At 39.0% G+C, this 24,696-nt stretch overlaps 2 protein-coding genes and 1 pseudogene across 6 annotated transcripts in view; 1 reads left to right on the forward strand and 2 right to left on the reverse strand.

Moving 5' to 3' along the window:
• Positions 1-1,677: 1,677 nt before the first annotated feature.
• mybl2b (v-myb avian myeloblastosis viral oncogene homolog-like 2b) lies at positions 1,678-20,215 on the reverse strand. Of its 2 annotated transcripts, none has more exons than XM_016541496.1 (14): positions 19,982-20,215; positions 19,301-19,397; positions 18,488-18,559; positions 18,289-18,381; positions 17,199-17,419; positions 15,041-15,188; positions 13,751-13,942; positions 8,369-8,641; positions 6,386-6,528; positions 6,201-6,300; positions 5,953-6,063; positions 4,872-4,988; positions 4,633-4,788; positions 1,678-2,200 (listed from the first exon to the last, which is right to left on the reverse strand). In XM_016541496.1, exons 1-14 carry the CDS (start codon positions 19,999-20,001, stop codon positions 2,072-2,074), a joined length of 1,872 nt encoding a protein of 623 aa, XP_016396982.1. In that variant the 5' UTR covers positions 20,002-20,215; the 3' UTR covers positions 1,678-2,071. The 2 variants fall into 2 exon arrangements, with proteins under 2 accessions (XP_016396982.1, XP_016396981.1); XM_016541495.1 differs by having other exon boundaries at positions 17,199-17,434.
• Positions 20,216-20,728: 513 nt separating this feature from the next.
• Positions 20,729-21,656, forward strand: LOC107730615 (uncharacterized; annotated as a pseudogene).
• A 915-nt stretch (positions 21,657-22,571) lies between these two features.
• The window catches only part of ift52 (intraflagellar transport 52 homolog (Chlamydomonas)), a 12,472-nt gene continuing 10,347 nt past the window's right edge, over positions 22,572-24,696 (reverse strand). For all 4 annotated transcript variants that reach the window (XM_016541485.1, XM_016541483.1, XM_016541484.1 and 1 more), the window contains 3 exons: positions 23,659-23,767; positions 23,403-23,548; positions 22,572-22,797 (listed from right to left, as the gene is read on the reverse strand). In XM_016541485.1, coding sequence (XP_016396971.1) covers positions 22,753-22,797; positions 23,403-23,548; positions 23,659-23,767 — 300 coding nt within the window. In that variant the 3' untranslated portion in view covers positions 22,572-22,752. The remainder of the gene's footprint in view (positions 22,798-23,402; positions 23,549-23,658; positions 23,768-24,696) is intronic.

Genomic DNA, 24,696 nt, shown 5'->3' on the forward strand with positions numbered 1-24,696 from the left:
GTTGACGGAAGTTAGCCTATTTTCAGGCGCTGCGAAATATCATTTTCCGTCGGTCTTAGTACACGATGTAACTACAGAAGAGTCAAGTTTTAAATAGGAAAAATATTGAAACTCTTTGGTCATTTTTGAGCGAGATGCTAACGGTCTAATCAGATTCAATGATCTATGCTAAGCTACAGCTAAAAGTGCTACCGCCAGACCCGGAGATCTGCTGAATGGATTTGAAAACGGTAAAACTCAACTGTTTAACTCTAGGGGAGTTAGAAAATGAGCCTATTTTCAAAAACAGTGGAGTGTTCCTTTAAAGACAGGTACCCAGCAGTTCTATGTATCACCTACTGCTTACAATCATGTAACACTTAGAAAAAAAAAATGCAAGAAGTCATTATACATTTTTAAATGTGCAGCATAAAATGGCAACAAAGATGAGATTCCCTAGCTGAAAACCTATAATGGCTTTACAGTATGAGCACAATGCAATCATCTTAGGCGTGTGCATCGAGTTCTTGTCCGGTTGTAGTGGTTTGGTTGAAGAGGGCTGTAAACACCAATTGACTAAAAAATATAAAAATTGGAAAACATACAAAGTGTTGCAGTGCAAAGAAGAGTCTCAGAATGTTACGAACATCAAGTGAAGTCATTTTCAGTATGCGTGTTTGATCTGCTTTCTATGTGCTATCATTAAAGAGATCAAATTACAGAGATCACTTGTTGCATATATTGACAAACTTATTTTGATTGGACATGACACAAATTTGTGTTTGTAAGTGATATGACTCCAAACCTGTAGTGTTCTTTTATCTGTGGAACATAATGGAAGATATTTTCATAAATGCCTTTTTTTTTTTGTCCATACAAGTCAAAGGTAGCCAAAACTTTTCAGTAGAAGAAAGTCATGCAATTCAGTAGATCCAGACGGACTGAGTAACTGATTCACAGACACTATGTAGTCAAGAGATAACCTGCCTCACAATGAATGGGCAAAGTTAAACAGCAGCTCTAGTAAAGTCCAGGAGGATGGCCGTCCAGTCAACTGACTGCCCACGAAAGAGACTTTGGCTAAAATCATCCTGAGAAACACTGGCTTCTGCCATTTCACCATGTGCAACAGTTAAGTACCTTTCTGTAACATGCTATTTCTATTTAACCAAGAAAAGCAATAAGTCTGTTCTGGGACATCATGCATCTGTTCATGGTATAGAAAAACACATCTGACCTTTTGGTAAGTCCATTTATGTTCCTTGGGGAAAAACTCATCCAACACAACCCCACATAAAACAACAAAAACTTTGCCTCTATTTAAATGCTATAACTACTGCAATGTGTTACAAGCTCAGTTATTTACATCTGATGTAGCGCAATACTATCACTGCATGTCTGTACACAACCAGATAAAACTGCACCTTACATCCATCTCAGCTCAACTTTAAATATGAATAACATACAGCTTTTACCAAAGAACAAGGTAATTAACCATTTCAATTCTCCTGAAATTTGGAGATGATTCTTTTTGAATGCGCTAGTTACAGAAATACATGGTCTAAATGTTACCATCAAGACAGTCGGTGGCTGTTTTATGTTTCTTTTTCAGACAAAAAAAAATAAATCATGTTTCTATGCACACCGAATTAAAACCTTAGCCTGAGGTCCTAAATGCAATTTTACAAAACTTGAAGATGTGTCAACCAATTTCTTTTAATACACAGACTGTATATACAGCGAGTACATCACATGAGCGAGTCTAATTATCCTTACAGATATGTAGAACAGAATATAAAATGATACTGAGATCCCTGAACAGAAACCTGATCATTTACTCAGCTTATATTAGCTGCCACATCAAAAACAGGTTGACAATACATAAATAAAAAAAAATAGCAACACACTTATTATACAGGGTTAAATGAAAACAGGACAAGAGCATTATCAGCATTAAAGTGTCTATTCTGCAACAGTAATTGGTTTCATATTCTACATGACATTTACATTTTTTTTTTTTATCAACACAAATTTGACACATTATGCTTTGTAGAAAAATGATCCAGAAGCTGCACTGGGACTCGGCGTGGGATCAGGAAAGTATGAGCGCTCGGTTTGGTGCATGAGATTTTAAAGAGCGAAGGTAGCGCCTTGCTTTCTCGGTCATGATCAGCTGGTCTTTCGTCCGTCCACAGACAACAGTTTCCCAGGCTGGAGACATCTATCAGAAGAAGAACATGATTAGACAACTTTTTGTTCCCCATGGACGATTCGTTTCATGGATAATTTTATAAAATCATGGCTGCAGTATATATCAGGACTTAATTATTGTTGCTGGAAATTTAACAGTGAAATGATTGAAATGAAATAACCATATGCTAATGCCTATTTTTGTCTAGTGAAAAACACTTATTTAAAGGAACAGTTCACACAAAAATGACAATTTGCTGAAATTGTCCTCACTCTCAGGCAGGGGTGTGAAGTAATGAATTACAAATACTCACGTTACAGTAATTAAGTAGTTTTTATCAGTAATTATACTTTTATTTTTTTTGAGTAGTTTAAAAATGGTGTACTTTTTCTTTTACTTGAGTACATTTTAAGTGATGTATCGGTACTTTTACTCCGCTATTTTCCTCCGTTTGTAGTCGTTACATGCTTATTTTAATTTTATTTTTATCCATCAACGTGATTGGATAGAGAGATAGTCTCGTGACTTTCGTCAAATCAAATTGTGCATAGAAAACTTTAACCGCCAACTGTTTATCATGGCTGCTGGAAGTGCATTCTTCAAGCATCAATTCAGTCGCATCTTCCTCTAACTTAATATGTGAAGGTAAGTTTCGGATTTCTGCTTACTAAATGATTTGTATATATGCTTGCCTATCTACACGGCCTGAAATTTGGTGTGAGGTTGCGGGTATTGCGTACAGTGATAACTCCCGCAAGTGCCACGTTTGGTAAATTCCCGCTCACTTATGAGACGCGTGATCTGCGCTGCCTCGTCTCTCTCTCGCGTGCGTTCTGCAGCGGTCACTTGGATAAGTCGTTGCTGCTTGTTTAACTTGTTGACTTTTGATTATTTTTTTAAAATCCATTTTATACAATCCGCCTTCATTTAGCAAGTGCACTCGCGCATAAACAATTTTGAAGTTCAACACTTTTTGTTCCGTTCAGTTGTGGATGCTGCTGATTCGGCTCAGCAAAGAGACGTGTGTGTGTGTGTCTTCCTTTAAAAAAGTTTCCCCAGAAATAACTCGCTATTTAATGCATTTTTCCTTACAAACTGTATTATCAGCATAACAATTTGCCATCCTTCTAGAACAATGTCTTTTACTCTTACTCAAGTAGTTTTTTGGACAAGTACTTTTACTCTACTCACACTACATTTTTTGGAAGGTAATGGTACTTTTACTTGAGTATATTTTTTCAGTACTCTTTCCACCACTGCTCTCAGGCCATCTAAGATGTAGATAAGTTATGAAGAAATGCAGCATTTCATCACTTGCTCTGCAGTGAATGGGTGCCGTCAGAATGATTCTAAACAGCTGATAAAGACACCACAATAATCCAGCCACATATTTGTTTAGAGCTGTTTTGACTTGTAAACGCTGCTTGATCTGTGCAGATTTCTCTCATGATTCAGACTAGGGTTGTGACGGTGAGGAAATTTTCCCACCGGTTAATCGACGTGTGACAACACCGGTAATACCGGTATCACCGTGGGGGTCGTGCGCATTTTACTTTCACTTTTGAATTAGCGTCAATTCTGCGTCAATTGCTTGAATGCAACAACAAAATACAACGTCAAACTCACTTTAGCCTATATATAAAACATAGAACTTTTATTAACAAAACAAAAAAAATACAATACAACCGTGGAACAATTAAATAAGAAACGAGTGTTTTAAAAAAACTTCCAAAATCACCTTAGATAAACGGCAAAAGTCAACAGGCTTTTCAAAATCCAAAATATTTCCAAACAGGGGCTTTTGCATCTCGTTTCGAAACTAAATCATCCGCGATCGTCTAGTCTGTCTCGCCTCACTCTTCTCGTCAGTCAGCTCGACTCACTCTCCTCACTAGATAAATGAAATCTGATCTGTGATGCTCAGACCAGAACACTTTTTCATCGGAGGAAGCATTATTATGGATTATGGACACGTATTTTAGTTAAAAACGTCTTGATGGATTTGTTTCTTACAAACACAGTTCTTCTCAAGATGTTAAGTGATGGACTGGAGTGGCGTTGATTACTTGTGGATTATTGTGATGTTTTTGTGACATTTCTGACGGCACCCATTCACTGCAGAGCATCCATTGCTGAGACAGTGATGCAATGCAATATTTCTCCAAATCTGATGAACAAACAAACTCATCCTTGGATGGCCTGGAGGTGCACACATTTTCAGAAAAATTTTTCATCCATTTTTGGATGAACTATTCCTTTAAAAACACAACCAATGTCTGTCATCAGTGCAAAAATAGTTTTGCATACTAAAACACTTGACGGTTATGAACCGAGACAACAGAAAAACTAAACATACTAGCTGTGTTGTGATAATCTATTACGACCGCATATAATTTGTAAAAAAAATAAAAATAATAATTATGTTTTGTAAACATGTTGCTGTCTGATCTAACAGCACTTACCACAGGTAACGGAGGACTCTGTTTCAGTGTGGGAGGCACAGCTTTAGTGGGCAGCCCGCTCTCATTCGGGCCAAGAATAAATCCTTGATCCAACACATTCTCTTCCGTCTTCACATCACAAGAGGACACAAGAGAGAGCGACCGCGCCATGTGAGCCTGGAGTTTCAAAACACAAAACACGCTTTAAATCTGTTCAGTGATGCATTTGCCCAGTAACACCATCGGTCCGGTTTCTGTACCTTCGGACTCGTTTTGATTGCGTGTTTAATTTGCTGCTTTCGTGCAGCAACAGTCTCACTGCAGTCAATGGCATCCAGAGCCAGAGATTTACGCACTTTCTTCATCGGCGGCCGGTACTGTTAAAAGAGACACACATAATTAAATATAACAGCACCTGGCAAATAAACAAGTCACATCAATTTTATGTATTTAAATAAAAAAATGTAAATAAATTAGTCTATAAATCATTAATAAACACTTAAAAGGAAAAGTGAAAACAAATTTAATATGATAAATGGTCCATCAAGCACAAAAACAAAACACTTATTTCTCTATTAATTTGTGCATTGACTCCTTTGTAATATTTCTTTAGTTCTTGTGTTTACTTAACAGAGAGAAACTTTAAATCTAGATGTTTTAATTTATTTAGATAAGACGATATTTAACTTTTTAAATAAAAGCATATGATCCAATATAACATGTTGCTACTAGTTTTACATGTTGATAATTATATACAGTTGAAGACAAAATTTTTAGAAATATTTCATAATTTTTTATAAATAATTCCCAAGTGCTGTTTAACAGAGAGAAGATTTTTTCAACACAGCATTTCTAAACATAATAGTTAATTTAGGAAGCTTGGAGTGTTTGTAATACAAATAGAAACAAAATTAGAACCAAGAATAAAAAAAAGTCTACAGGTCAAAATGATTAGCCCTCTGATGTTAACGGTCAATGGTGTATAACTTTTGCTTGATAACAGCCTTTAGTCGTCTGTTGTAGTTCTCAACAAGTTTCAGGCATGTCTCCTGAGGAGTCACAGTCCATTCCTCTTTAGCAAATCTCTCAAGCTCCTCCAGATTTGTTGGGTCTCCTGGCATGGTCTTATTATTATCATCATTAGATTGTCATGCGCATCTCGTCAGTAATGCCGGTTCTGTGATTAGTAGTAAATCTCCATCACCTGCTTTCAAATGGAGCGGCATTTACTACACAGAGCCGTAGTTCACTGACAAGCTACGCAATATCACCGATGTATCGCCTGCTGTATTTGCTGTTGTCTCCCATTCACCATATAGAAGTCTGTGTGTGCTGTCTTACCACTTGTTTGCGTTTCTTCTCTGTAGGAGTTTCATCTTCTACTATCAGCTCAATTCCTGCCTCGCTGCGCAACACTTCTTTAAGGTCTTCCTCCAAATTTGGGGTTTGGGGCTTAAGAGAACCAAAAGAGAGAGACACAAAACACTTGTTTTCAACTTACAGTATCAAAACTAGAATATCAAACAGGAGGTCAAGCATCAGTGAGTTGTATGTGAGATAAACGTGATAATAACGAGTAAAACTCTCACCAGGGGCCGCAGAGGGCCGTATTTCTCCAAGGCGTTTTTAAATGGAGTGGGGGTTCGGGGAGTCGTATCCAGGTCAGATTTGTGATTAGGTGTGATAAAGCTACAGGAGGGCAAATTAAGAGTTTAACGGTGACATCTGAACTGAAATGATGTGAATAAAGCTCTCTGTGAGCGCTGAGACGTACAGGGAGTTCTCCTTCTGCGTGAGCGGGGTTTTGTCGCGGTGCAGGGGTGTTGTGACGGTGGCCTTCTGGCTGCAGACAGGAGTCGACGTCAGAGAAGGATTCTCCAGCTCCAGCGTGTCTTGCTTGGTCCACATATTAAGGAACTGTAAAACAGCAAAATAATATTAAAACTCAGAACCATTTTACAGTAAATACATGAGCACAGCTACTGTTGTGAAGCCTTTCTGAATCAAACGTGTTAGATGGTTTCTCTCTTCAGGATTTGTGAGCGTGTGTGTTTGATATACACAAGCAGATATTGTCACATTCAGCTGCTCAAAACAAAACAAAAATCAGAACGGCCAACATCTTGTTCGTAATAAAAATAAGTGAATCGTAATAAATTAAGCTGTTGCTAATCTTCAACATGATTCCATGATATAGTCATTCTGTGAAGAACAGTTATATCATCAGCAACATGCTGAATTATCTGATGATTATGATGCAACATATCCTGGGGGATACAAACATTTGAGAGGCTGTGGGGAGAGGCAGGGAAAGCGTAGGTCTCGTTTCTTGGTTTCATGTTGAATGGTGTTTGTTGTGAATATCTAGATATATTGACTTTGTTCATGCATTCTTTGTTTAGCTCACAGGAAGCATTTAAACCTTGTGTTTTAGAAAATCCAATCTTTTTGTAATCTTGACAAAACACCTATCGTTGGAAATGTATGACAGTCAAGGTTATATATTTGGTGACTGTTTTGTAATAGAAGTGATATTGTGACAGAAAATGATTGATTTGAGACAGAAAACTGCATCAAAAAATTAAATAGAGTTTGGGTGTCACCCAGTGGTTATTTTTGGTATAGTGTCCAAACAAAATCTCACAGGAACCACAATTTTTGTGATATCAACTTCAAATTTGGAACATAACTTGGTTAGACATATGGCTTTGTTTTTATAGAAATGTAAAGTGAAACATATTTTATAAAGTATTTATTTTATATATATATATATATATATATATACACACACACATGCAAACAATTAAAAAAACAGGAAGGGGGCAAAAACTTTTTCACACCACTGTATATATATATATATATATATATATGCTACATTATCTTTACTGCACACTTAAACTTCTATAACATTTTTATACTTTCTTTCTTTGAAATTAAATAATCTGCTATTTGTCTTCTTTAAAAAGAGACCAACCTTACTCTAAGTGTTCAGGAAATACCACCATGTTGTAACAAGCATTGATAAACAAGTGTTCTGTTTTCAGTGAATTTATACCCCCAAAGGAGCAACGTATCCTGGGGGATACAAACATGAAAATCAAGTCAAGAGTCAAATCAAGAGTCAAGTTTTGAAAAAATAAATAAATAAAATAAAATGAAATTGCATTATATGAGTCCCAATAAGATAGAAAATAGCAATACATTAATTTTTTGATGTCTCTTTATGGTTCTGCCCTTTTTAGGGTTAAAATTAGCTGGAAAAAGATGGCTGATGTCAATTCTGATATCTTAGAGAGCATGGTGGCTGATAAAAAGCTGATATGACAATATATAAAGATAGTAAAAACATGCATAACTGCTGGTGAAATTTATATTAATTTTGCATTAAAATCATTTCAAATTAAATTAAATTGAAAATTTTTAACCTGATTTAAAAAAATTAAATAAACAGATTTATTTAGATGCAACTTCTTGATTTTGTCTGTTGAAAATATGAATAAAAAAAGGAATTAAACTGCAACTAGCAGTGCACTCAGCAAAATTTGATAAGTCTGACTGGCAAACTTATTTTGTCATATACTGTGGCATCAAAATAAAGGTCCTGCTTCCAAAACGTCGCCCAATGCCGATAACAAAAAAAAAAAAACCTGCCAAAAATTAGCCAACATATTGGTCGACCCCTAGGTGCTAACTGGTGGATCTGGACCTTAATAATCAGGTAAAAATATGGCAGTGATGTGGTAAGTGTCTGCCGTACCTGTGAAGGAGAGAAAGGCAGGATTTTGACCGGTGTGCTCTTGGGGGTCATGGAGTCGTTGGGGTCTGGGGAAAGGGCGATGCGGCGGCGACTGCGGCGGCTCAGGATGGACGGAGGCGTCGCCCCGCCGGGTGAGATGGGGATGAGCTCCCCTTTGCTGCCCTTGCTGAGCTCCTGCAGGGGGCTGCCCTCCAGACGAAACTGCAGCAGCTCGGAGCTCTGGCTCTCCTCCGGCAGCTCAAAGTCCGACATCGTACACCAGCCCTCAAGATCCTTGTGGAAGAAAGCATTATTATCATCAGGCCCATACTCAGAGACTCCATCAGGCCTCAACAACATGGATTTATTCAAGAGTAGAGCCCGACCGATATGGGTTTTTTGGGGGCCGATACCGATGCCGATATTAGGGAGTAAAAAAAGGGCGGTATCGATATATCGGCGGATTTTCTTTGTGTATATTATAGTACAGTACCAGTCAAAATTTTTGGACACTTTCCCATTCGTGTGTCCAAACTTTTGACTGGTACTGTATATAGAATACAGTATATACACAAACAGAATATATATACATAAACACATTTTTTTGCAATGATCACTCAAATGTGGTGATCAAACACGTATAATGACATGACAAAGATACGTAATGGAGGCAGGGCATTAAACAATTTAACAATAAACTTTATTATCCAAAATGAGTCTGACAGTAAAGTTGAAGTTTATTCTACTTTATTTCAATTCAATTCCATTCAACTTTATTCCGTTGAAATTTAATTCACTTCGGAACATTCATTCACGGATTTGCGCTACACAGATGAAACTTACTAGAGAAGTGTGACATAATTAGAGGTCGACCGATTGATCGGCTGATTTTTGGCATTTTTTAATGAGCGCAGTGCTTATTTAATTACAGCCTTTACCGGGGAAACCGCTATATCTCCAGCTCCCAAAGCGCATCCTGCTTTCTAAATATCAGCATCGGCCAGTGAGAAAAACCCATTTTGGTCGACCTCTAGACATAATATACCTCTGTAAATAAATAGAATTTAAATTCACGTCTCGCGCACTTTAATGCCCTTTGAATGTAACGTGTACATTCCCTTGGAACTGGAATCATGGTGGAATATCATGTGAAGTCCACGTCGCAGGGCACTTACGGTCGAATAAGACCACGCTTGAATGCTGCTGCCTGAACAAGAGACCTCCTTACTGAAGGGAAAGTGTAGGCTGGTGTCACTATCTCGCAAACGCTGCCACGGATCTCCACCAAATTCGGGGGATCCCTTCAGCTCGAGGAGTCCTCTCGAACGCCACCCTCCGCGCATCGGTAGCCCCCCCAGGATCGCCAGATCGTTCGGCGTCGGACCGCGAATGTAACCGCCCGTAACTCCTGGACCCCGGGGGCTATCGATGGCGGGGGGGTGGTCTCATTCGAAAGCGGGCCTCGAGACGTACACTTGATTCGGTTCCTCGAGCTGAAGGGATCCCCCGAATTTGGTGCGGATCCGCTGCGCCGTTACAGAGATATGGCCGTTCAAAGTTTCAATGGCATTCCATACACTTAGGCCTAAGCTTTAAAGCGTTTCATCCAGGTCACCAGTAACAAACAATGGAGCGTGCTCTGCTGGACAAATGACGTAATTACACCATTTACAAGCATTTTATCTGCATTTTATGTTCTCTAAAAAAATTTTCATATCGGTGGCATATTAGCCGATACCAATATATCTGCGACAGTCTCATATCGGCCGATAAAATCAGCGAAACAATATATTGGTCAGGCTCTATTCAAGAGATGCACTGAAATCTCCAGGCGATTCAGAAAAAATCTCTGTCTGATTGGATGCAAAGAAATCAACGGGCATGACTTCTAAAACTTTCATACTGCAGTCAAAATTGCTAATTTAGTTTACACAGTACAAGCACAATTAGTGAGAATTCAAATACTTACAAAGTTATTTATAAGGAGTTATTTTGAGGGCATTGTGTTTGGTGTATGGCAAAAAAAGCAAGATCTGTTTGGAACAGTGTTTGAAGTCACTGACACTTTTTTGACACTATTTAAAAAATTGTTGGAGCCTTTAAGTAAGAGATAGTCCACAGCTAGTTTGGTTTGTTTTTAAGGCGTTTTATTTTTTTGACTAATTTTATGGTGAGAAGTATATATTAAAGTTACTTCTGAGGTAAATTCAAGGCTTATTCCTCGCAGCGTGTCTTCCAAAAACTGTGGACATTTACATGTTTGCTCGTCTCATTATCTTACACGACTTTGGGGAAGTCGTGGCCAAATGGTTAGAGAGTCTGACTCGTAACCCAAAGGTTGCGGGTTCGAGTCTCGTACTGGCAGGGATTGTAGGTGGGGGGAGTGAATGTACAGCGCTCTCTTCCACCTTCAATACCACGACTGAGGTGCCCTTGAGCAAGGCACCGAACCCCCAACTGCTCCCCGGGCGCCGCAGCAAAAAAATGGCTGCCCACTGCTCCGGGTGTGTGTTCACGGTGTGTGTGTGTTCACTGCTGTGTGTGTGCACTTTGGATGGGATAAATGCAGAGCACTAGTTCTGAGTTATGGGTCACCGTACTTGGCCACATTTCACTTCATTTCACTTCACTACAGCACGCGATGTGCGTGATCACATTATTGAGCTCAGATGGGAAAGACTGTACCTCGCGTTGGTTTCATATAGATTATTTTATCAGAGAATATTTGTTTTCGACATACTCGACTTCATTTAAAAATAGACACTTCAAACTTTCTTTAGATATAATTCTCATGTCATTTTCGTTCATTTTAGTGACTCGTTTCAGGAAGATATTCACGGAGACTGAGAATGCAGAAAGCGCACCCTATTTGTTTTCTTTATTTTACAAAACCAAAAAAGTTGTGTTGATATTTCGAGTGTATACAAATATTACTTATGTAATTTTTCAGTCAATATTAATGAAAGAACTATGAGTTTCACGTTGTAGTGTATTTGTTAGGTTTGATAAAAGTAAACTTGAAAGTGAAGTAATTAGTAATCTGATTACTTTTTAAATGCAGTAAACAGTAATGTAATCAAATGACAATTTTAAAGAAGTAATTATTAATTTGTGGTGGTGGTACTTTTTTTGAGTAACTTACCCAACACTGACTGTGAGCTTTTCAGTAACAAAGCTATTTTACTGATAAAAGTAATGGGAGAGCTGCATTACAAACATGTTCTGTGTTTCTCAACCCATAATCTTCGGTTTCAGCCAAGATTGTTTATTCGGTGCTAGGGGTGCTCCGATCGATCGGCCGGAGATTGGTATCGGCCGATAATCACATTTTATGACTTGATCGGTACTCACTACACTTGGCCGATCTCACGAACCGATCACAATTTGAGGATGTCAATGCGTGACGACGTACATGATGCTTGGGGACATAAATGATTTGGTGCCACAGTCATGTCATCGCCGGTGTGGAAATGCTATGACGTTTCGAGAAACAATGAAAAATTCGCTATTTGTCGTCGTGTATGTTTTGCATGATGATATGATGATTTGATATGATGAATGGATGGTTAATTTTTAACAGCAGATTCAGTGACATTAGAGCTGATCTGCGCCTCACTGCACACATCTGCGGCGCGTTACGGCTCCATGGGAACCGGAGCTGATCGAGGCCGCTCTAATGCTTGTTTATCAGCCAGCTGCGGCATGTTTCTGAAGCGGCTCTCCGCATTGCTTGGCTAAAAATAGTCTTTTGTGAGGTGTCAGCGTGGAGGACGGAACAAAACCTCATCGGAGCCGTAAGGGATAACGGTAAGTGCATCACAATTTTCTCATTGGTCACTAAACACTTTTGCTGGAAAATGATGCCATTACGCATTTGCTGTGAAACATTACTGATCTATGCGAAGTTATTCTCACTATTTTAACCAGCTAAATGACATCAGCAGACAGTAGTAGCTAGGGCTGGGTATCGAGTTCGATACTTTTTAAGGCACCGACTGAACTGCCTCGATACCATCGAGTATCGAAAAACGTCTCGTCGTTCGGTAGGCCTGCACGATTAATCGTTAGTAAACCGAAATCGCGATTTGAAAGGGTGCGATTTTCAAATCGCAAGAGCTGCGATTATTTAGATGAAGGACTATCAAATATGTAACAAGCATCTACATAGTTTTTGACAGTTTGCTTCATGCGCATTTTACTTTGATGCAGTGTTTAACCAATAGGGGGCATTTTAACACTGCACGTGCTGACTGAACCAGCAAATAACGGCATTTGGAAAAGATAAGCGCGAGCGGGAGCAGCAGTTCAACTTCCCAACAAAGTGTGTCTGCAGAAGAGCAAAGTCCTGCAGACGACTTGATACCTAAACGAAAAAGCACCGCATATGTTTGGAATTATTTTGGATTTCGATGTTCTGATGTACTTCAAAGGCAAGTTGTAAAGACCTCGCGAGGCAACACAACCAACCTGTATCAGCACCTGCAGAACCTTTTATTTGTGTATAGTCATAATAACAACAAAACAATGTGTTTTGGAAAATAAACAGGGTGCGTTCTCAGCCGTCTCGGTCTCTGTCACCTCTCTTCACAGACACTTAAATAAAACAACCTGAATCTCAGCGAATACTTGCCTCAAAGACATGAGAAATATATGTATAGAAAGCCTGAAATGTCTACCTTTAAATGAACCAAGTCACGTCCAAAACAAATATTTTCTGTTAAAGTAATCCGTATGAAACATACGCGATGTCCAGTTTTCCCGTCTCAACTCATATCTAATGCGGTCACGCCCACGAGCCGATCGCGCTTTTCAGATTCTAAACATCCAAGTGAGACCCGCACAAGTAAACGCCCACATCGTCTCCGCGTAAACAAACGTGAAGAGTTCATCCTGGCTACTTTTTGTTTCTGGAAGAAGAAATTCCTGACTACATGTTTGAAATCAAGTGAAACATTTTGAAATATGTGATATTTCATTGTCTAAATGTCTCACAACGCCTGAATGTTTGTTTAATGTTTTAACATATAAAACCACAAGATATAAATGTAGTGCGAGTGTTAACACTATGAATGAATGTTTGGCACAAAGGTGTGTTACTGTTCAAGTCTCAGGTGTTTTTAGATAATGTAATCTTGTTAAAATTGATTTCATAAAATTGGTATCGGAAAAAGTATCGTTCAGGAACCGGTATCGAAGTCAAGGTATCGGTATCGAAAATTTTTGAACGATACCCAGCCCTAGTAGTAGCTGTTCATCTCTGACCAATTAATTCACTTGATCAAATTACAGAGAGTGTAAGGCAATGGTTGTTTTTAAAAGCAATATCAATTATAATATATACATGGTATAACATATTTGATCGTAATTACAAATAGTATCTGTTGTTTTTAGGGTTGAACTCACCCCATCCATCAGCTCCATCACCTCCTTTAGCGAGGGGGCCGCTGAGGGAGAGAGGAAGCCGGAGCGGTCCATCACCCACGTGGACACATTCGAGTCTCCAGCTTCACTTTTGGGGGTCGCTGGAGCTTTCGGTGTCTTGGGAGATGCAGTTTTCTGTGGAGCGGAGGTGACTTTCTCATGAGCATCCGGATCCTGTAAACACACAAGTGTGCAAGACACGAAACACATGATTATTTATTAAAGACACAGGTTTTAAAACCATATCTTAACCACACATCGTCATACGAACAACCAAACACTGCTGTCACTGATTCAAGTGCAACAAGCGTTAACCCTATAAAACCTGCTGTGTCATATTTAATATGCAGATTTCTAAGGGCTATAAATTGTCAACATGATCAAAACTTGGCTGAAAAAGCTGTTGCACACAATCTCTACTTCTGTCGTCTGATGGTTTACACTTTCAAAACAAGTAAAAGGCCTTTAAGCGTAATTGTAAAAACGTCCACCTTCAGCTCATGCTTCACATGTCTAATCTTTACTGATTTTTACAAAGCAAACATAAGCATGACATTGATATTATTAGCAATATTTCAAGGTGACCATTTCATTAACTTAGCTTTAGCCTATATGATCATCCAGACATTATTATTATTTTATTTTTTTATTCATGTTCAAATGTATCAGATATGATCCATCAGGTTTTTGAGGAACGTTTCTTCATTGCATTGCATTATATGTTTTGAAACGACAGATCTTTAATCATAAAACTAAGAACTGAAATATCATACAGAATCTGCTCAAAGGAGTTATTTCTTTGGGAATTAGACTACACTTGTCCCTGTGTTTCTCCCTGTAGATTCAGCTGCGGTGTTGCAGAGCCTCTGGACAGTAATGCAGAAAACACAGCCGGAACATTTTAATACAACTGCACACTCGAGAACAATTAGTAGAAAGTTTTAGTAATTTTTTTTTCAAACGATTCGAATGTCAAAAGCAGGCCTCACGCTGACTTTGTGTGTTGACATTTCCCAACAGCACAGCAGTAATGACTTTATGAACTACTTTACTTCTAAGATCGATACTATTAGAGATAAAATTGTAACCATGCAGCCGTCAGCTATAGTATCACATCAGATAGCTTGCTATAGATTGCCTGAGGGACTTGGCAATTAAAATCATTGATGTTTTCATTATACCCTCTTCAGGACCTGGCCTGGTAATCCCTGCTATAAAACACAAATCAACAGAGTTCATCCACAAGCCTTCCCAGCCGCTGCTGTGAAATACCTGCCGCTGCACGCTCTCCTCAGACACCAGCTCTTCAGTCTCCGTCTGCTGCAGCACCTGAAGCGTCGTGTCCACGCCGGCATAGTAACCCGTCTCTACTTTACGCTTGATAGTGGAGTTCCAGTGGTTTTTGACAGCATTGTCCGTTCTGGAAAAAATAAACAAAAAGAAATCTTCTCAACTTCACAGTATAGCAGTCTATGGAAGCTCATAACTGTGAGATCAGAACTGTGATATATACAGTATCTCACAGAAGTGAGTACACCCCTCACATTTTTGTAAATATTTTATTATATATTTTCATGTGACAACACTGAAGAAATGACACTTTGCTACAATGTAAAGTAGTGAGTGTACAGCTTGTATAACAGTGTAAATTTGCTGTCCCCTCAAAATAACTCAACACACAGCCATTAATGTCTAAACCACTGGCCACAAAAGTGAGTACACCCCAAAGTGAAAATGTCCAAATTGGGCCCAAAGTGTCAAGTTTTGTAAACAGGCTCATACACATGCAAAACTGTATCGCACACGTGCTACTGTAGTACATTTATTCAGACCGATTTTTTTGTGCACTGTACAGCCCTAACCAAACCAGTTACAGCTCGAGCTCCTCATTTAGCGATATAGGCTACTACTCCTCAATTTCACGTCCGCTTTCCGTGATGTCCGCACTGTCGCACACAGAAATATGTCAACAACTAGACTTTATCGTTATTATCGCAGGAAGACTAATTCTTATCGTGGGGAGAATTTTTACCAGTATATCGCAAACGATAAGATATCGCCCATCCCTACTGTAAACTCGCAATTGTAAGAAAATGTCAGAATTGTGAGCTGACTTTTTCCCCCTCAGAACTGGACTTTATAACTCGCAATTGCAAGTGTATATCTGAGAAAGCAATTCTGAATTGCGGGATATAAAAAGAGAAAAAAAAAGGTCAACTGTCAGATATAAAGTTGCAATTAGCTTCTAAATTGTTTTTTTTATTCCGTGGCAGAAACAAGCTTCCATACCAATCAGACATGTGTCAACATTAGGGATGTCAAAATCTCATGATACGATAATATCTCGAAGTCCACGGTACGATATTTTAAAAAAAAAAAGGCAAGTGAAGATTTGGAAAAAGATGAAAATTATGTACATTTTAAAGCTAAATTATTCTATCTAATGCACTTTGAGAGCTCAAAATTAAGAGCTCCAACCCATGTTTCTAAGAAAACTTAAGTCAGAAAAATGACTTGAATTGACATTCACACTGGTGTTTTAGGATGCCGAACAAATTAGAATATAACAACAATGACAGTAAAAGCCATATATTGTAAAACAACTGCACTGTAAAATAAATGAAAATGAATATTTCATAGGTATATTATTTTTTGCTTTACACTACAATAGGGAAATGACAATACTTATTTCTTAATTTCTACACTTGAAAGAGATATTTTGAATTTGGGCTGCATTTAAACCGCTAGCTGTCAGCAATTCATGCTGCACTTTAAAGCTTTTATTTTGAAGGAAAACTCCAGCTTCAGTGAAAACAGTTTTACAAAAACGCGTGCGTCTCACTACAAATCTAGTGAAACGCTGTAATCATCTGCCGTGAAAATAAAGCCTAACTGGTGGCCGTTGTGTTCCCAAACGCGCGCTAAACTCACAGCACATGAAATAAACGAGTTCACTGCATTAATTTACTGTGAACAGAGCCGGTCTGAGGCGCGGAAAACACCGGATCACGAGCTGATCGCATGAACAATGTGTGCGCTTCGCTTTGAAACGTGCAGCGAAAACAGACTTGATGAAGGGATTAAGCATATTGTGCTTTTAGTTTGAGTTCATTCGACAGATACTGTGCCAAAGCATAATGACCAAAACACAACTTTAAAGACCTTTTGTGTTAGAATAAGAAGTTTAAATATATTTTAAAAACGTCACTTTTTGCATATCGTTTCATATCGTCATGTGACCAGCACGATAATATCGTTTTAAAATATGTTCAACTGAAGCTTGCATACCATTACATTCAGCCGTGCTCCATTCTGCTGATTCTGAATCACGAGCCGAAACCAGCCCAACTCCACAAGCCTTCCCTAAAAGCCAAGTAACCAACTACTCATTCAGACAACCCATCATTCCTAAAATCTCCAGTGTGTTCACCTTCCAGGAAGCAGTTTGGCGATCTCGGCCCAGCGGTTGCCCAGCACACAGTGAGCCTTGTAGATGACGAGATCTTCGTCTGGGGTCCAGGAAGACTTCTTGACGTCTGGATTGAGGTGGTTGTGCCAGCGCTCTCTGCACTGCTTCCCGAGACGGCCCTTCAGGTGCTTGGCCACCATCGCCCACTGCTTGTTGCCGTACTTCTTCACGAGCTCAATCACCTGGACACGAACAGACTTCACATACTGCGTCACCGATACATTCCCAGACTAGTCTGATTGTTCAAGATTGCTGGTTAAGAAACTGCTGTACCAATTGTAAAGCCCCTATGAAGTATATTGTGTTTTTTCCAGTTTTACTTTTTCTGGATTCTGTTCTACCCAGCGTTCTTCAATGTTATACAATAAATTCAATTCTTATGATTAGATTTTGCTATTCCAGTCTTGATTTCCACATTGTAGAAAAATCATAGGCAGAGAATTTGGAAAATTGTATGTAGAATATATACCAAATAAATGTTTATGACTTAACATAGGGCTGCACGGTTATGACAAAAATCATAATTGTCGATAATTCCCTTGAAATTGTAATTGCGATTATTAATTACTATTATCACAATTTACATTGAATGATGTTTATACCATTGTTTGATGCAACTGCATGCCGTATTTTTATATGAAAATAAACAAGCTGAAAACACTCTAACTGAAAAACCTTAAGTGCTTTTCTATAGTATTAAGCCTCAAATGTCAAATATACATCGGATTGGTTTCTTCTTTAAATTATAAAAAAAGTAAAAATATGAATGGTATTATAATGTCATACTAAAACTAAAATTAAAATAATGGGAAAAACCCTTAAGATAACATGTAGAAAGAAAAAAACGCATCTTAAGCACGCAGAATAACATAAGTGGACTTTGAACGATTAATTGCCGCTTTGAACGATTACGTAATTGTGGCATCCATAATTGTAATCGTGATTAGAAATTGGATTAATTGTGCAGCCCTAACTTCACAGTTCACTCATTCCCATACTTTTCCCAGCTTGGAAATCACACTTTTGATTAAAAGACTCTTTTTTTTGGTACCTTCTCATCCTCCTCCTTTGTCCAGGGTCCTTTGACGAGATCAGGATCCAAAACTTTGAACCAGCGATGCTGACACTGATGCTCTGATCGATTCTGTAACGACAACAACGACACGACTGCCACCGTTAAAGCAGCCCACCACAGAGATTCCTCTCTCATGTGAGCTCTCTGAATGCATTATTGATGTAAACAGACTTACAGGCAGCAAGCCAGCGATGTATTTCCAGTCATTCGGTCCAAAGTTCAGCACCAATTTTCGCAGCTTATCATCCTGGAAAACACAAAGCCAAGAAATAAATGCATATGCCATCTTTCATTTTTGACAAATATCCTCTGGATTCCATGCAACAGTAAAAAGTTGCATTTATTCTCCCAATTTTGTCAGGTTTACACAACCAAAACCTTCCCACTTAAAAATACCAAACAAACTACAAGACATTGTAATCCATATGAATCGAGCATTGTTTTCTTCTAAAGATATGTTGGCTTTATATGATGAACATATTTCATTTTATCCTGTAGTCATGTTTGAGCTTCTGTTTACCATATTTCATGAGCTCCCAGTTCGCGTGCAGATCAATGTTTATAGGTCTAAATATTAGATTCATAGGTTTAGAATGACATGAAGGCAAGCAAACTATTAAACATTTATTTATCTTTCTAAATAGCGTAAAGTGGAGACGGAAATTCTGGAAAACAAAAGTGAAGTTACAGGTGTCCTATATATCAGCTGCTTTCTAATAGTTTTCGATCTTTTGTTTCAGTGTTTCATAATCTCAAGCCATTTCCGCAGTGATTTGGAATTAGCTTAAAGGGATAGTTCACCCAAAAATGAAAATGTGATGTTTATCTGCTTACCCCCAGGTGTCTACACTTCACATCACATGAGCAAAAAATTTTATACTTTTCCAGTAACCTCCAATACATAAATCTTCATTTCTGTAGAATTTCAAACAAATCCCCACTATATACGGTTTCTGTGATTTAAGACCTGCTGTCTATAGCAGCATACCTCCTCTTGGGTCCACTTGACTTTCACTTTCCCACAATCCTTCTGATCAGCCACATCAGAGTCTGTGTCCTGACACATGGCCTCTTCCTCATCCTCACTGTTCTCACACACACACACACACTTCATGTTTAGGGTTGGGGAAAACAACACCGAATCCAGATCAGCAAACTCTGGCAACAATGTGCTGATGGTGCACTGACACCGTTTGACATCTGGCCTTGTGTTTGCCACACAACTAGAGGAAAAGCTCAACATCCTTTAACAACATCAGTGGTAATTAAATCATTTCAGACGCTCTCAAGGATGCACAGTTGGGTTTTGTGTAAAGTATCACCTCTACAAGCATATCTGGCTAATTGTTTCAATGCATGTCATTAACATGTAGGTAAAAAACTGAGGTATGCATCACATAGAAATGATCTGGATTAGTTAATAACATTGTGTGTTTTTAAATTCGTCTGTATAGCGTTTAAACTGAACGGGTGCCGTGAGTTTGAGCTCTCTTTGTGTTTTTATATTAGGCGGGGTTCAATGCATCATTCACTAACTTAATTCCAACAATCTCTACAAACCCAAACGTTATGTTGAATGCATCAGATGTGATTGTTTTCTTGTCCTAAAGTCAAATTCTATTATAACATCACATTAAACAGACGAGAATAATATTCTTTATGCACTTACCCGCGCGCCCACCAAGACATTTCCCTAATGTTCGCTCAAAACGCACCAATAAAACACTTTACGAGGACACTGTATGTATGCATGCAGCATACAACTGCCAAAACATCTGTGATGTTAATAAACTGGTCGATCAAATACAGTAAACGCTTTCATTAAAAAAGCGCACCGCGTCCCGCCAGATACACTGTATTGCTGCGCGCCCAAGTTTCTATCTCGCGCTTCTTTTTCTCAGCCATTCCCGCGAGTGACGTCATCGGACACACGCTGCGTGCGCGTCCCCCCTGAGCCCCAGACGCAGTACGTGCGCGCTCGTAAACACATGGACGCGCTTCCCTAAAAACAAACGTGTGCAGTAATAATAACGTATGCACCAAATTACACAAAAGCGACAAAAATATTGTTCGTGTATTTTAAAATGGCCGTAATATATCAGGGGGATATTGCTGTATGTTTTTGAATACTTTCTAGATTAATTGATAAATCACTGATATCAAGTCATTCAAACTTTCAGTTTCTCACACCATTTCTCGTTATTTACCTTTTACTGCATTATAAAGATGTTCAGATTACAGATTGTGTATTTGGACGTGTTCCGACTGAGGGTTTAGCTTTGGGAAATATTTTAATTTAACTTCACTAAAGAGAACGAAATGACTTTATTTTGTTATCCGCCAAACGAGATATTAAATAAAAAGATCTGATTTTCCCATGTGAGCCTGTAGTCGGAGAACTACTCCTAATCAAGCACAGCTATAAATGCAAGCCGAGTCTCATTAACACCATGGTTTCCCAATGGATGCAGGACGTGACAGACCTGGTACAATCCTAATGCATACATCTATATAAAGTCATTTAACCTTTTAAATGAAATCTATCAAAACCCGTTTCTACGGTAAATTCTAAACACTGCTCATTTTCTAGAGCTGACCAGGAGTTATGAGGGCCCTTCACTGTCTGACTTTGACAGAGGCTTTTGTGCGGACCAGAGTCTGTCTTTATCAGCGGTTTCAGCCGATGGCTTCCTGAGACCAAACAAAGGCATTGTGCTGAGTATCCACAGCCCAACTGTCTGAACTACTCCACAAGCCTTTCCTCACCTTTAGTTGCCCTCGACAAGAACGCTCTCTCTCCTGGCAGCAGCCTGAGCACAGCGCTGGGCAGTCCAGTGCAAGGCAAGTCCTCCACACCCTACGAGAGAGTCCAGTTTCAAAAACCCATCCTGGCCAGCTTGCTGGACCTGTCCTGCGTCGATCTGACCACCACTCACCCGTCGTGGGAAGTGTCCCTTGTGGAGGCCATAGTCGAAAGCCCAAAGTCATGTATGGAGTCCTATTAACCTGTCGGCCCCTCCTGAGGTCTCTCTGGTGTCGTCAGGAAGGTCCCCTCACCCGAACGTTTCAGAGGAGCTTCGGCGCTCGTGGAGGGAAATGGTCCGGCAGGGATCTAGTCGGGTTCCTGCAATCCCAGATCTCCGAGAGGAACAGAGCTCCTCTAACTCGGCCATTTGATAGACACCATATCTGAGGTATGTATGTGCACTAATGCAAACCCTGGAAAAGCTTGGTTTGTTCTAATATGCGTCTTTATTTTACAGGCTGCTTACTAGAGCGGTACCCATGTTTATATAAACGTATTTTTGTACTATAAATGTATTTAATCAAAAAATAAAGTGTGTAGAAATTACTTTCATTTATTAATGTTACAAAGTGTCTACTCAAATCGATGTCTCTTTGTGAGCTTGCACGATCAATAACATGTTTCAGAATGTGCAATTATTTCGTCCACTGTGGAAATGTGGGCTGAAGAATACAGTGACAATAGAGGGTCAATATAACTGAGACCGCTAGTGAAAATGCTTCTATATTGTTATTTTCTTAATTTGTGCCCGTCTGCTGCTGTTGTCCTGGGACTCTGGGGTGTCCAATCCTGCTCTCTGAGGGCCAATGTCCCACAGATTTTAGCTCCAACACACTTGCCTGGAAGTTTCTAGTCAGCCTGAAGTCTATTATCTTGATCAGTTGTGTTTAATTGGGGTTGGAGCTCAACTCGGCAGGACAGCGGTCCTCCAGGAACAGGTTTGGACAGCCCTGCTCAAGAGTCACCTGGCATTTAGGGTCAGCTGACTGGCTCACATCAACCTGGAAATAAAAGGAGGTAATGTAGCGGATATTTAGTGTGTACTATACTTTCTGGAGGTCCTGCATCAATGAAACAAATGAGAACGTCACCTTTTTCATTCAGTGCCAGATTTGTTTTTGGTTTTTTTCACAGTGACGTAAAGCAGTGCATAATCCTTAAAGGGTTAGTTTACTCACCCCAGAGCCATCCTAGGTGTATATGACTTTCTTCTTTCAGACGAATAGAAGCAGCTCCGGGAGGATGACGTAACACTGCAAAAACTGAAATCTAAGAAAGTTAAAAAAAACTTATTTCTAGAAAATGTGTCTTGTTTTTTGCCATTAAAGATAAATAGTCTTATAAAATACATTGCACATTAGACTAGAAGTCTTCATTTAAGAAAATGTATCTTCTTCGGTCTAGGCAAGTAAATGTTAACTGGTTTTGAGCAAGATTTTACTAGAAACTTTAAACCATATGCCTAAGAAAGTTCATAATGAAGAAAGTTCTGATAAACCACACCTGGCTTTTCTTGCACTGGAAGTAAAGCACGTGTGGTTTGTTTGCAGTTTGAGTGTCTATACTGCGCATATTCACACAGGTCTCAAACAAGTCCTTGCTGCAAAACTCCAGAGATCGGTGGCCTGTCTACTTCAATACATGTTGAACCTTGCTTCTGTGGTGTCAATATCGTGCTCCTGGAGGAAAGGGGAGAAGTAGCAGGTTTAGGGTAATAATTCAGCCAAAAATGGTTATTTACTCTTCCCCCATGTTGTTCAAACCACAATGACCTGTTTTTTTCTTCCCCAATAATTAAACAATGCGTCATCAGAGTTGGTCATTTTCTGTCCTCCGTCAAACACAAAAAGAGATTTTAGGCAGAATGTCCAGGATGCTCTTTTCCATAAAGGATGTTTTTAAAGCTTGGCATTATAAATGACAAAGAAAGCAACATTATACACAAGTATCATAAAAGCAGCTCTTCCAACTTGTTTCATTCTTTATTCTCTTTAGTCTTTTGATGGTCAGTGTACGTTTGTAATGATGTTTGTGTGATGTCTATGTAAGTTTACTTAAATTTTTTAAGTAATGTTGTGAAGGATTTAAGACTACTGTTTTGGGGTCCTTTTCTGAGCATGGCACTTTCATTGTGTGGAAAAGTGCAGCTTTTTGCTAAGTATTTCTTGTTTCATGGAAAAAAAGAAAACCATACAGGTTTGAAACCTGTGGGTGCACAATGATTTCACTACGTTAGCGACTAAATGAATGGTCAAATAGAAATGTTTCTGCACGTTCAACTTACTTGATTGATTTTCTTAAACTCCACCACCTGGAAGAAGACGTGTTCCAGTATGTGCTTGGCATCTCTTTTGTCCTTGTCTAGCTTCCCTGTCACTCCTAAGATGTCTCCACATTTACGTACATAAAACTCCAGATCATCATCGGTACCTTACAGAAGATGAGACATCCATTACCAATCAATCAGCATCCACTCGAGCTAGAAACGATGACAGTAACAGAACTCTTTCTGAGCATTTGAACGAATGGTAGAGACTCACATTTATTTGAGAGCTGAGCCAGCCTCACTTTCTCAGAAGAAAATGTCTCATCAAGGTCAAAAAGGTCAAGCATGGGTGGCGGAAGGTCCCTAAAGGCCGGCTGAAAGACCTGAACACAAAACAAAGCCTCAGGGAAACGGATCGTCTACAAACAGACCCATAAACAAGCACGCAAACTAGTTGTGAACTATATAGTACATTTAGCATGGAATAACACCGGAAAATCAAGGCAGATAATAATGAATTGATTTGATCCATCGTAGAGTACTGCGGGGATGATGTTAGACAAATTAGCATTAGAATTGTCACACTGGGCATAAACCCAGTTGCATAAACTTAGCCACTCTGTTAAGACTGTGTCCTGAGAACTAGTCTGACCAACTAGCAGTTAGCCAAGGGGTTATTGAGTCTTATTTTTTGGATTCAAATTAGACCAATCTATATTTTAAAGGGGTCATGAACTGCCTCTGTTTATTATTTTGTATTGTTCTCTGAGGTCCACTTATAACGGTATTAAGACATCCTTCACAGATGGACGCTGCTGTGATTTAAGTCAAAAACGCATTAATACTCAGTACATATCAAACGATCTGTTTAACAGACAAATCAATAGTGATCACATAATAAAACAGTTACACTTGTGTGTTGTGATATTACGGTCAGATCCAATATAGTCCGCACAGCATCGCCTTTTAGTTTCAATCTTTGTGAAAATCCTGCGTCGAATTGTGCCTTGTTTCTAAATGAATCTGCGGTAAAATTAAGTGAACAAAAGACCAGGGACTGTATTCACAAAACATTTTATCTTACCAAAATCAAAAGTTTTTAGCTAAGAGTTTTCTCTTAAAACCTATTCACAAAGCTGCTGAGACAAACTTTTACTAAGAAATAGAGAGAAGTCTTAAGCTCAGAGTAAGGGGGCGGGGTTGAGCTCGTTGCTATGGATGATGTCAGCATGCTTATTAACTATGCACACAGTGATTGGCTGATAGTCTCTGCCAGAGATTTATTCATAGAAATATTGTAGAGCGCAATATT

The sequence above is a fragment of the Sinocyclocheilus rhinocerous genome, unplaced genomic scaffold (assembly GCF_001515625.1).
Source record: "Sinocyclocheilus rhinocerous isolate Xijiao unplaced genomic scaffold, SAMN03320098_v1.1 scaffold1449, whole genome shotgun sequence".
Taxonomy (NCBI): domain Eukaryota; kingdom Metazoa; phylum Chordata; class Actinopteri; order Cypriniformes; family Cyprinidae; genus Sinocyclocheilus; species Sinocyclocheilus rhinocerous.

Excerpts from the sequence above, each read along its gene's own strand:
- mybl2b (XM_016541495.1), bottom strand. The coding sequence starts at position 20,001 with ATGTCTTGGTGGGCGCGCGG. Across the intron at positions 19,398-19,981 it reads ATGTCTTGGTGGGCGCGCGG|TGAGGATGAGGAAGAGGCCA; the intron begins GTAAGTGCATAA and ends GTGTGAGAACAG. Across the intron at positions 2,201-4,632 it reads AGAGTCCTCCGTTACCTGTG|ATGTCTCCAGCCTGGGAAAC; the intron begins GTAAGTGCTGTT and ends TTCTTCTGATAG.